At 43.9% G+C, this 13,449-nt stretch overlaps 1 protein-coding gene across 15 annotated transcripts in view; it reads left to right on the plus strand.

Moving 5' to 3' along the window:
• LOC120453305 (serine/threonine-protein kinase par-1) overlaps positions 1 to 13,449 on the plus strand; it is a 46,772-nt gene that overhangs the window by 21,519 nt on the left and 11,804 nt on the right. For 2 of the 15 annotated variants that reach the window (XM_039637949.2, XM_044006388.1), the window contains exons 1-7: positions 1,498 to 1,638; positions 7,972 to 8,348; positions 8,413 to 8,612; positions 8,678 to 8,895; positions 9,004 to 9,601; positions 10,049 to 11,191; positions 12,192 to 12,959. In XM_039637949.2, coding sequence (XP_039493883.1) covers positions 8,143 to 8,348; positions 8,413 to 8,612; positions 8,678 to 8,895; positions 9,004 to 9,601; positions 10,049 to 11,191; positions 12,192 to 12,959 — 3,133 coding nt within the window. In that variant the 5' untranslated portion in view covers positions 1,498 to 1,638; positions 7,972 to 8,142. Of the gene's footprint in view, positions 1 to 1,497; positions 1,639 to 1,677; positions 1,808 to 7,454; positions 7,590 to 7,650; positions 8,349 to 8,412; positions 8,613 to 8,677; positions 8,896 to 9,003; positions 9,602 to 9,971; positions 11,192 to 12,191; positions 12,960 to 13,449 lie in introns of those variants that run through there. The other 13 variants (XM_044006394.1, XM_044006395.1, XM_044006389.1 and 10 more) reach the window with 12 other exon arrangements.

Below are 13,449 nucleotides of genomic sequence, written 5' to 3' on the forward strand. Positions count from 1 at the left end.
TTTTCAGTGAATAATTCCTGCACTATTCATGAGTTTCTCTTAGATAGCAGATTCATTTTCGAATTTTGTTCGTAGTGTAGGCTCATTTCCAGTCCCGAATTCAGTTACAGCCGCAGTATTGGAGTCAGGGCCAAATCAGTGACAGGGGAGCAAGGGAATAGGGTACTTCCCAGATGGATAGACGTGGAACTATGTGCGAGTATATGGGCTCAAACATAGTTCCAGCTCTAGAGCCAAAGCTACTGGGCTACTGGGCTTGGGTGAGCGTGTTTACATGCTTTCGACTCTGTTGATTAATGTTGTTGGCCACCCAGCTGAGCATTGAGTAATGCCAAGCAACTTCGGCCTGATGGATAAACGGGACTCAGCAGGTCTTCCCATCCATCCGTTGGCATTCCACTCCTCTTGCCATCCTCTCACTCTTAACGGTCCGTATTAGGGCCAAAAGAATGTTAGACTCTGGCCAAAGTGTGTCTGGGGCATGCACATAGAATTACCTGAGCAAACACTGAAGTTACCCATCAAGTGTGATGTGCTGGGTGCTCAGAAGGAATTTGGCATTCAGTTGTGTTTACAATCAACGGAATTCTGACAAGTAATGACTTTCGACGACGTAAAATGGATTTAGAATTCTATTTTATGAGCCTAAATTACTGCAATGCTATAGGTGTTGTTTATTATACTAGTAATTCCAATAGCTTTACAAATAAATCAAGAAATATTTCTTGTAAATTTGGACTACCACGATGACCTTTGCGAATTACCAGCCATGCAATTTGTAAAAGCAAAGACAGAGCAATGAGGAAATTATATCTAAATAAATCAATGGCTCATTTGCCAATGCCCCCGCCCTCGAGCAGCTGTTTACATGGGTTTTATACATACCTATACCGATATTTATATATATATTTAAACACATGCATGTGCACCAGCACATGCGTATAAACAACGCCTTATAGACACCACAATATCTGTATCTGTATCTGTATGCAGTGTAGTGATCGTGATTGCGATCGGTTCGGTTCACACATAATGCCGCTCCATTATGGCACGCGCCTCACTCGAAAGTCGGAGGATCCGTCGCACGTGAGAGAAAAGAGGGGACAGAGACAGAGACAGAGACAGAGTTGGTGTTGTACCGTGTGGAGGTATAGATAGAGATCGAAAAAGAGCGATGAGATTGAGATTCGGCATTTGGGGAAGAGAGAGAATAGTGCATTTATTTTTAGGATAACAATGGGCCCCGAAGAGCACCGGCAATGCGGCGATATTCAGCGGATTTCTATATTTTCCTCGGGAAAATTCGAGGAAAAATTTTCAGTCGAGCGCATAGAGCAACGCGAGCAAGGCGTCTAAAGGCCAGTGCGCGAATTATATTGTATATATACCGAATATATACATACTCATATATATATACCCAAAAATACCTATAGATATTATACATATATGTGCACAGAAGATAGTCCACGGTATAAATATATACTTGAAAATTTATACTACATATGGTTGAAGAGGGAAAACCATTTTTCAATTTCAATTTGACGAAAAGTAAAAATGTGAAATTTTGTGTGTGATTGTGTGTGTGAGCTGGTCGTGAAAAATTGCAATAAGGAAAGCCGCCGTAAAAGTGAGAAAAATGTAAGAGATAGCGAATATCTCGGTGTGTATCTATAATAATATTATCCCGAACCCGAAAACCATATATACGAGGAACGAGGAAACTCAGCAAATCACGGCAACTACAGTCTTAAGTAGAAGAAAATCTTCCTTTTTCCGGATGCGCACTTATTTGGGGTTTCAGATTCAGGTTCGAAATCGGATTGAGATTCGGTTGTGGTCTTTGTCTTTCTCGATCCCAAACCAAACCACCCCACCAATCCCTATCCCCCATCTATGCTTTTTAGTTTTTGGGGTATGTTTTCTAGTTGCTGCCTCTCTTGGCTGCTTTTACTTTTTGTTTCAACTGCTGCGATGCTGTTGAGCTGCTGAGCTGCTGCTTTTCTGGTCTTTTGCTCAAATAAAATTTCCTCTTGCGTGTTAGCTAAAAGTTATTTATAAAAATTTCTTTTAATTTTGTTTTCTTGCTGGTTTGTGCGGAGATACGAGACTTTAAATACGGCGACGTCTTCGTCCGTCGATGCTCTCGAGGAATTTTTCAGCTCTCGCCGCTGCATTAATGCCGCTAAGGAAAAGAAAAATGCGAAAAACCGACAAAATATTACAAAGTTCCGCCTTATACACAAATTAGATCTTGCAAATTAGCGAAATTGATTCGCATTGCATGCTAATGGTAATTAATTCAACATATATCATGATATTTCCCCCTCCGGTTTTTCCCAAAGTTCACTTCTCCTCTCGCTCTCCCAATTTTCCGCTTGGCCGGATTTTCCCGGTGTGTGTGTGAGTGTGGGTGGCACTTGGAAATTGCACAAAGAAGAAGCCAACGTTTCAGTTCCAGAAAAACATTACGTATTCGCCGGATGAAGTTAACTTGGCTTAAGTGCATCATTATGCCGCAGCTAATTGAATTTAATACGGACCAAACAAGCATATATCTACTAACGAAATAGTGTGCATATATGCAGGCCCTATAGCTTGTGCAATAATGCATTAAATTTGAAAGCCAAACACGGCAGCTTAAGCCTTACTTTCCTTGTTAGAAGGTAATCGAGTAGACAGACATCCTGTCCCCAAGATTTATGACCTCATTAATATCCAATCAACCTGTTCGGGCCGAATCGGTCGCTTGTAATTAAGCTCCTTGGCTGGTCTGTCAGTAAACAAACTTGAACATCACCACCGCTTTTCACCACCTGCCCCAAATGGCAATTAGGCAGGGCATTTATTTCACTACACTTTGTCAAATGCAATACCCGTGAAAGTGGACAGACGGACGGGACGGAGATACTGGCAGACAAACAACGAACCTGGCCATGGCAACAATGTCACAACTCAAGTGTCAAACAAAAGGCGACGATGGCTGTGGCGAAAGCAAAGCCAACGCAACCAAAACAACGAAAAACTGGGAGGAGATTCGAGGTTCTAGGTTCGAGATTCGAGACTCGAGATTCTCGGGCGGGGAATGTGCGGAGATAGAATATCAAAATTTGCACAATTCTATGACGATAGTTTACGATGGTGACAACAAAGCGCACAAATATTTTGCAATGAGCTCGCTTGTATGTACATTTTGCATAACTCGCACAAAGTTTACGGTGAAAGAGCTTATAACTTTAGCCTGCTCTTCCAATTACAGAGAGTTTGACAAAGAAACAAGTAGACAATAAAATGTTTCATAAATAATTTTAAAAAAGACAACTACTTTAAAACCATAAACAACTAGTTCAAAGTTTTCAATCATGTATAATAATATGCAATACGAATATCAAAACCTTACATGTCGTCCTAAAAATTTCAAAGACTTTGTATTTAGTTTGAAAAATATTATTCACAGGTGTCACATATTATGTACAAGTGTCTTAAATTACCTATTGTTCAATACGTTTAACGTATATTCTGTGAATTTTGAGCAATATCCACAATCACTAACTCAATAAATCAAATAAATCTATCCTTCAAAAGCAAAACTATCTAAACGACTCACCATTATTAATGGCCTTATTGGGTAGGCGTTTTGAGCGGAATTCATTTCAATCCGTTTATTTATCGCGGCTATTCCAATTTTAGAGCTCATTATTCAGCTGCAGCTCTGCAGTTCTGGCGTCGTCTGTCTAATGTAAACTTTTCTCGTTTCGGTTCCAATTTACAAATATTAGGTTTTCCGTGGGGACACTTTGAGCGGAATTCATCATTTGCCGTTCGCAGATGCTTTTGGTACTGAGTACGTTGGCCATTTTCGTGTGGGGGAAGCTAGAGTAAATGAAAACTTTTGGCCTGCAGCTCTTTGGGGCACCGGCATAAAGAGCCAAGCGTTAAATTCTTGTTTCCACCAGCCAGCTAGAAAAGTTTCAGTTTTTCAGTTGTTCAGTTGTTCAGTTGTTCATTTGTTCAGCATATGGCGGTTTGTTTGTGTGGGTGGGTATTCCGGTTTTGCGGGTGTGTGGGTGCTAGCCAACAACTCTCTGTGTGTGTGTGTGTGTGTTTGTGTGTGTGTGTGAGTGTGTGTTAGCCAACTTTCGTGCAAGCAAAGGAAATGCTTGACATGTCTTGTTCCTTTCGCTGGCTCTCTTATTTTATTTAGCATTTTTATTTTTTCGCCTTATGTTTGGCTTGTGTTGTTTAGCCAGCGGCATTAACAAAAAACGAAAAGGAAAAATTACGCGAACAGAGAACTCTTTTGCTGTACGTTTATAATTTTCCCTTCCTTTTTGCAAACATTTTAATTATTTGCTCGATCTTTTTATTTCGTTTTTCCGCTTGCCCTACGCCTTTTGCTCTCATGAACCATCGAACCCCGAGGACCTTCAACCTAACTTTACTTAACTGCCAGTTTTCACTGTCTGGCGTTTTGATAAATTGCATAAATATTATCGCCAGATTCACAGGAATATTTAGATGAACAAAAACAATAAATCATGCGATTTATTTAACACAATTAATGCTGATGTTGATTTGGGTTGGCATTTGTTCGACTGTCTGCTTCGCTGTTCTACGTTCATTGAACGGGCACTTTTTGACTTATTGACACTTCACATTGCCCGACATTATTCGCCTTAATTGCTGAAGGAGACTGCTATGCATATTCAAATATACGTATATCTATGTATATATATCTTTATGTGTATTATTTATTAGACTTTAGACAACATGAATTCGTTTTCGCATTGTATTTTCGGTTTGCTTTGTTTTAATTACCCGATTTGTATAGACGAAAATGTTGTTTGGCAGTGAAGATGTTTATTCTAATGCAATAAATTAATGTAATTTGTTTGATATATGAAGAGGTCAACAGACCAAAGAGTTTTCTGTATTCGCACATTTTACTTTGTCTAAATATGTATATGCATACATTTCGAAATTATTTATAATTGGCTTAATACTTCCAATTTGTATAATAACTCTGATGTATAAAAAGTAATTTTTATCTGCTTAGCTCTGTATACAAATGAAGGCATTCCATTTGGGCTAGCAAATATGAACAAAATTAATTTAATTGCATTAATTGCGTTTTTTAGTCTGTTAACGTTTGCATTTATGATTGCAAAAACACTGTATGCTGTGAATGTTTTTAATAAATTAAGTATTTGCCAACTGTTTGTATTGAACCCTTGAGCGTCAACGCTTCACCTAGGAGATGTCATTAATGCCATTCAATTAAGGCCCATCAGTTTTATCAACAGTGAAATTCATTTAATTTTGCAGACAATTGCATTGAAATTGATTTACTGGCATTTGAATAACCATTTTGCGATTCTGTGCGGAATTCTCTTAAAACACAAATAATTTGTCATTCTCCATAGCTATGTATGTATGTACATATACTCGTATATGTATGTATATTCGATATGTTGTCCTTTGTTGCTGTGCCGTCACTTGTTCGCTTACCACCCACTTTTCAGCCACCCAATGACATTGAAGCTTGAATTCAATTATGGCATTGCATTTATTTTATTTCTCTCTGGCCAACACGATTTTTATCATCACTTTATAGCCGCCCATTAATTTCTGCTATTATTCTCGATTATATGATGAATTTACCGCTTGACTGGATCGCATCGTTCGCTCGGAATTCCAGTGGACCGGGAAACATCAAATATTTTGAGACAGTCCCAGAAATAACTTGGCCAAAATGTCGCACTTGACTTGACCCAGAAAAACATTCTCATTTGCATATTTACATTGCCTATCTGGATGGAATTTATTGTTGCTGTTCCTGTCGAAAACAGCAGCAGCAGCAGTAGCCGGAAAAAAAATAGAAGAAGTGAAAGAAATATAAGAAAATATTTTCCCTTTACGTAAACGACAGCGATGCAAGAAATTCCAAACTGACGGAAAAGCAAGCGCAGATATTTCAACAACTTCTGACTGCCAGGGAAGGGGGCGTCGAGCGGTGGATAGGGGGCGTGGTCGCCGTCCCCGCTCGTGTTTATCTCTACCGGGTGCCATTCTCATCCTCATCCTCATCGCATTCGCATAGTTAGTTGTTTCGCTGGCTGCTCAATGACATGTGCTGTCTGAGTGCCAAAAAATAGGGGAAAAAAAATAGGGAAAAAAATAAATAAATAGCGAAGACTGGACGCCTCGCAATGTTATTGTATCTTGCAGATGCGAAATTGAAGGCATCGGGCAATCGGCAAACGGCGAGCGTAGAGTTCAGCGCACTTTGAAAACTGTTCGTTGCCCTGATTTTGATTTTGGATTTGGATTTGGCTTTACCCAAACACAGATGCCCAAGATATATAGTACCAAAAGGAATCGGTGCTACTCTCTCTTTTCTTGTGCACTGGGAAAAAGCAGATACCTGATTAGTCTTATCACATTAGTTGCGCACATCTATAAAATATTTGGATTAATGTGTGTTTGAAAATCGATTTAAAATGTTCTTAAAATTACAAACTTTGTGGAACAATCTTGAACATGAAAAACCATGAAGTAAGACTGTTATAGAGCTAACCTCTTAATTAGTGCATCTAGTTTTATAGCTTTCCAATTTATATAACACATTTTAAATGGTATTTATTTTTGTTTCTCTGTAAGAGGGTGCTCTCCATATAATTGCGTGTAAAGATTAACTTATTTATATGTGTGAGAAGCAAGATCATGATGGGGGCAGGGGGAGCTGCACGCGTGCCTCGCGCATTTGTTATGCATCTGTGTAATCGTATCTTTAAGATACAATTGCAGCCAGGCATTGTTATTGTCGGTGGTGGTGGTGGCTCGTGCCCAACTCCGCATCCGCAGATGGCCCCCGGCTGCCTGGGTTTCTGTTGTGGTTACACTTTAATTTACTAGCCATCAAGTGCACATTTATAATTGGAACGTTGCCAGCTAAAGGGGAGACCCTAGAGTGTCTTCTATCTGTCCGTATCTGTAAGTCGGTTCCCTGTCCCACCTCCTCCTCCTCCACCACCACCTCCACCTCGACCATATTTACTGGGGGTTTCCCTTAGACTTGGCTTGCCAGTCGGTTGGTCATAACTGTCAGAGACAAAACGCTGCAGCTTAAGAGCAGGCAAGTCCTCATAGCTGCACTACTGACACTACAACTGCACCACAATGCTGATAGATTAGTTCTCTAATAGCAAACGCAATCCACATTCAGGCAGCACAATACCCGAAACAGAGGAGGAGATGGCGGTTAGGTGGCATCACAAGTGACCACTTTAAGCCAGACACTTGGCGGTCCTTTAAGGATAGTCAGCCGGATGCGAGCCAACTTGGTGGATTACTTCATTTTGCAATTGCAAAAGATTTATATCTATGGAAGCTTATTTCAGCATTTAAAAACAATTAAAAATATCAGTTCATCTTCAACATTCCTTCGCTTGACGAACAAAGTTCATTTCTGTTATTTGTGACAGCTTTTGGCACCTCATCAGAAGCAAGCCCCGAAATATGTGTATATATTTTGATAAAATATTTTTCAAGACAACATTTTTAAACAAATAAAATCTTTATGACACTGCGCGGTAAATATGATGGTCCTATATGAACATCTCCTTGTCTCACAGCCACTTTCCAAGCAACCAGGTCGTCAAAATGGCGCATCCTTGCTGGGGCATAATTAAAAACTGGGTCGAGTGTAGATTTTCGTGGCTCTCGTCCTTTTTTGGCAGCCAGGCCCCAGGGAGAAGCGCAGCCACATTTGCCAGCAGCTTTGAAGCAGATTTTACCATGCTACCCCTTACATACGTCAGTTGCAAGAGTGATTGCCGTCGCTTCACCCACTCGCCTCGTGGATAATTAATTGATTGCCCGTTTGATTGAACGTTTGATGGATGAGGGCTGTCCGAGTGTTTGGCTCAGTTTGCTAACGGATTTCCCCATCTCCTGTCTCTCCGTCTCTTCCAGTAATTTGCATCGGCTGTTAGTGGAGCAGCCTCGACATCAGACCCAGTCCCAGCCCCAACCCCATATCCAGTCCGGAAAACAGAAGGAGTAGCAATCAGCGGCACCGGTACCGTCACCGTCACCGCAATCTCAGACAGATCTGCAATCACACCCACATCCACATCCACAGACATGGTGATAAGCAAACCCGATGGAGCGGCGCCCAATGGAGCGGCGGGAGGAGCGGAGGCCGCTGCTCCAGCTGGCCTCGATGCCAGCGGGAACAGTCTGGCGCATCCTTCGGGAATACCGCAGGATCAGATAGACAATATCATGAGCGGCATCGCCAACACGGGCAACGTCAAAATGAACAATCACCGCAAGAAGTTGCGACAAAGGTGAGTGGTCCCTCAACTAGTTTAACCTAAATTTAAATTAAATTTAAATTATCCCTTCTTACAGATTTGATATTATTAAGAAACTAGGACAAGGCACCTACGGCAAGGTGCAGTTAGGTATTAATAAGGAAACCGGCCAGGAGGTGGCCATTAAGACCATCAAGAAGTGCAAGATCGAGGCCGAAGCAGATTTGGTGCGCATCCGCCGCGAGGTGCAGATCATGAGCTCAGTGCATCATCCCAACATCATTCACATCTACGAAGGTAATTCAGTTAAAGCGCAGTTTAAATATGGATGCTTAATTAATGTTTTAAATACTTGCTTGCAGTATTTGAGAATCGAGAGAAAATGGTGCTAGTCATGGAGTTTGCCGCTGGCGGCGAGCTCTACGACTATCTGTCTGAAAGGAAGGTTCTCACCGAGGAGGAGGCGCGACGCATCTTTCGCCAGGTGGCCACCGCCGTCTACTACTGTCACAAGCACAAGATCTGCCATCGCGATCTCAAGCTGGAGAACATCCTGCTGGACGAGAAGGGCAATGCTAAGGTAAGAATATCTCAATTAGCATACATTATTTCTTAAATTTTATTCACGCGTTTTACTGTGACGAATGACGTGCTTATGCAATAATTATTTCAAATGTACCTTCTCCAGATTGCCGATTTTGGGTTGTCGAATGTGTTTGATGACCAGCGACTGCTGGGCACCTTTTGCGGTTCCCCACTCTATGCCTCGCCAGAAATCGTGGAGGGAACACCATACCAGGGACCCGAGGTGGACTGCTGGTCACTGGGCGTGCTGCTCTACACGCTGGTCTACGGATCCATGCCCTTCGATGGCTCCAATTTCAAGCGACTGGTGAAGCAGATCAGCCAGGGTGATTACTACGAGCCAAGGAAACCTTCGCGAGCCTCCACTCTCATCCGGGACATGCTGACCGTGTGTCCCAGGAAGCGAGCCAGCATCGAGCAGATCTGCTCGCACTGGTGGGTGAACGAGAACGACAATGTGTCCTGCCTGGACCTGGCCGAGGATCTGGCCAATCAGACCCCGGTGCGATTGGATGTGCTGCTTTCACTCACGCCAGCCACAATCACGGCGGATCAGTTGGTGGTGCCATCGGCGGAGGGAGCAGCTGCTGCCAAAGCGGCGGCCAATGAACGCGTTCCCCGCTCGCACTCGGTGGGCTCCATCCGGGACATGGGACCGCCGAACACGGAGGCGGAACGTCGCATCCTGGACATGGTTGCCGGTGAGTCGATGTCCATGCTCCTGCTTGCCGCTTCTGAAATCGCTTGAGTGGTCCCCAGTGTGTGAGATAGATATCCCAGTGCCGCAACCCGCGCAGAGATGTTTCTGTAATAGGATGGGTCTATTTGTGCGGACCTAGCTCATGTGTTGTCTACGATTCTTAGATTACAATCTTGTGCAGACAATGGGTCCAATAATCAAATTTACCCACCCTATTGTGTATATAAATGGAGACTAACTGGCTGCCCAAAACACACCGACACCGACCGACCTTACCCACTAACTGATCCTCCTCCTGGATCCAAAACCAACCAAAATCCAACCACATAATCCCATCACTTGCGAGTGTACTAAACCATTTGAAACTAAAGTCATTTAACCAAACTCATTAAACCACGCCACCCTTTCTCTCTCTCTCTCTCTTTCTCTGTCTGTTTCGTGTTTCCAGCTGGAGGAGAAGCCGCCCTGATGCCCTCACCCACCAGGACCATAACCCCCGCCCAAAGTCCAGTGCAAACGAAGAGGAAACTGCAGCCCACTGTTTCCACGGAGAATGCAGCCGGAACCACAGCCAAAAAGAAGGAGAAGCCGGCCAATAGCTCGTTTGTGATCAGCAAGGATGGTGGTGCACCACTGACTGAAGCACCACCGACCATCATCGAACCCCAAGCCACGCTCATGGAGGCGGAGACGATTGCCAATATACCAGAGGAGGTCCCACTCCCCAGTTACTCCCAGAAAGACATGCAAGCGGTGGGTGAGCTGTGCGATCAGCTAATGGGAGACACCAGCAATAGCACCGCCACAAATGCGGCACCTGCACCACCGGCACCCACTCCTGTGGCTCGCCAACCCACCAGGGGAAAACTGGATGCCGTTGTTGAAACGCCCGAGGAAAAGGATGCCACCAAAGTGATCAAGAAGTTTGTGAACAAGCACAAGACCGCGGATCTGGTGAATGCCATCAATGAAAGTGCCTCCAAGGCCGCGGCGCCTGTGGGCGCAGTGGCCCCTCCACCCTTCATCCGCAAGTGCAGCCTGCAGGATGAGTCCACACTGAACAAATTCAACGCCGAGCGTCGGAAATCGCGCATCCTAGAAACTGCAGAGAAGTTCCAGCCACCGCCACCAGTCGCTGCAGCCGCTCCCGAGAAACCCAAGAAGCTCAGCATACCGGGTGTCAGTGTGGGCAGCTTTAAAAAGGAGTTCGAGAAGAAGGCCACCAATCCTCCGGCTGCAGAAGGCCCTACGCCCGGTGAATTGAGAGCTCAGGAGCAGGTTGCAGCAGCCGCAGCGGCCGCCCAGGAAGCCGAAGCCTTGAACACGCCGCCACCATCGCCAGTGGTGGCCCAATCGCTGGAGGGCAGCGATTCCAAGAACTCGGTGGCCTCCATTTCGCTGGATGAGGCACGCCGCTCCATGGAAAACTCCATTGCCCTGCTGCTGCAGGCCCAAAACGAGTCCAGCAACGAGGTGGACCAGCTGTGTGCCCAAACGGAGACCATTGGCGTCAGTGAACCGGCCACTCAGCAGGAGCGCGAGCGTAAGTTGAAGAACGCCCGCGCCATAATCGGAAATGCCATACAACCAGGTGAGTGATCTTGGCATGATAGACTCTAAGACTAGCACTATAGTGATTATGATATCCGTACCTAAGTTAAGCTAAACCACGCAGCGCTTACAAGTTGACTACTAGCACTACTTAGCACTAGTATCCGGGATCTGGTTGTGCGTCAGGGTATAAGTCAAATGCCAGATTGCAAATTATTCAGAAAAATCTAGTCCTGTTAAAAGAAAAAGAACTAAAAGTTAATATATTTTTGTCAATTTTATTTTATATATTTTATTTACCTAAAACTATCGTTTGACTTGTACCTGCACAATACCTGGTGCCATCGTCTTGTTTTCTATATTTACTTTGGCATATATATTTAATTCCTTTCCATTTTCAATGTGTATGTGAACGTTTTGCAAGCCGAGTGCTGCATGGATTATATTTGGCTTTTGGAATATAATCTCCTGCTCACACTCACCGAACTTCATCTGAAGAACCAACAAATCGAAGCGAATCCTCCTTTCCAATTTGCAATTTCGCTTGGCCAATCCACAAAGCCAAAAAAAAAAGAGAAAATGAAATCCTCAAGCAAAATATACACTCGTCATCATCATCATCATCATCGAACTCACCTGTCTTTTGTCTTTCGTTTCCTCTCGTGCTGAATACCTCATTGTTTTTGGGGTGGATCGATTTGTATGGATTTTAGTATTAAAACTTGAAGTGAATTTTATGCAGAGTTTTTATTCAGCATTCCAAGTTAAAGTTCCTATTATTGTTGGCAACGTAAATAAGACTATATTGAAATTGGTCAATGTATTAAATTGATATTTAAAGTTCTTAAAGATAAACTTCAACCCATGCACATGTAATACCTTATGTTTCTACCTGGCTGTTTAAAATATGGTTAATTGTAATTAAACGGAGATATTTAAGGAGAATGGTTACAGTTCCAACGCAGTTTTTCGTACTGATCGATCCACCCCATCTGCCATACATGCTCATCATATTCATTAACTCATCATCTTAATTTTAGTGATACGCAGGCCAACACCATTTTATGGCATCGGCAACGGCTTTGGCAATGGCATGGGTGGTGCTGGTGGAGCAAGTGGTGCTTGTGGTGCGAGTGGTGCTACTGTTGTGGGTGGTGCACCCAAGCGCGCACAGAGTGGCTGCAATTTTATGGGCTATTCGGGTGCCACATCTCCGGGCATAGCGGCAACATCGCCACCGATTTCGGGACCCCAAACGGCGCCGCCAGTGCTCATATCACCGAATGCATTGGCTGTGGCTAAGCAAACAATACAGCAAAGGATTTTCGGAGGTGGAGTGGCCAGTCCAAATAACCAGCCAGCAAATCGAAGACCAGCCACCTGGCAACCGCAGGCTTCCTACAGCACGGCCAGCATTTTCCAGCCGCCACAAAGTCAGAGTAGTCCCTTCAAGATGCTGCAGCAGCAATATCAGCAGCGTTGCCAGGAGGATCAGAAGCAAATTTCTTCCCCATTCACGCCGCCTTCATCGCCACAATATGCCGCCAGCCACGCCTATGCCGGCCAAGCCAACAGCAACTACTATGGAGGCAACAGTAACAGCAACAGCAACAGCGGCAGCGGCAGCAACAACAGCAGATGCAACAGCAGCAACATAGGCAACTGCAACACGATGCCCAATGTCAATTACAATGTCAATTCGCGCACGAGACCATTTAATCATAATCAAGCTCAAGACACACTCAATAACAATGCCAATACCAGTGCCAGTGCTACATGTGCCTTGCCTGTGGCTATGTGGCTGAAATGTAAGTCTTGGCAGCGGCTCCAAAAAACAGAAACCCCACCACCGAATCCGTATCCGTATCCGAAACCAATACAACCAAAAATACCAAAAAACAAACATGTGCTTTGTGCTGTGTGTGCCTGCTAAAAAACAAAAAACCGACAAAAAACAAGCGAAGCAATTCACTCAATCCGTTTCCGTTTCCTGTTGCGTTCCTCGATTATTTGTATTCTTTCCGCTCCCTTTGCTATATGAACACTGGCTGGCCATGGAATAAGTCCAAGGTTAATCAGTTAGTAATTATCCTGGCTTGGTACTCCTGGCTTTCCCTATCCCACAATTCACACCCGGAAAACACCAAATCTATGGCTCTACCTTTTCCTTGGTCGTTGTTTGTTCTCGATGTGTGGTTGTAGTTCTCGTTGTTGAAGTTGATGTTGATGTTGATGTTGCTGCTGCTGCTGTTGCAGTCGTTGTTCGTTGTTCGTTGTTCGTGCTCGTTGTTGTTTTGA

This window comes from Drosophila santomea, chromosome 3R (assembly GCF_016746245.2).
Source record: "Drosophila santomea strain STO CAGO 1482 chromosome 3R, Prin_Dsan_1.1, whole genome shotgun sequence".
Classification (NCBI taxonomy): domain Eukaryota; kingdom Metazoa; phylum Arthropoda; class Insecta; order Diptera; family Drosophilidae; genus Drosophila; species Drosophila santomea.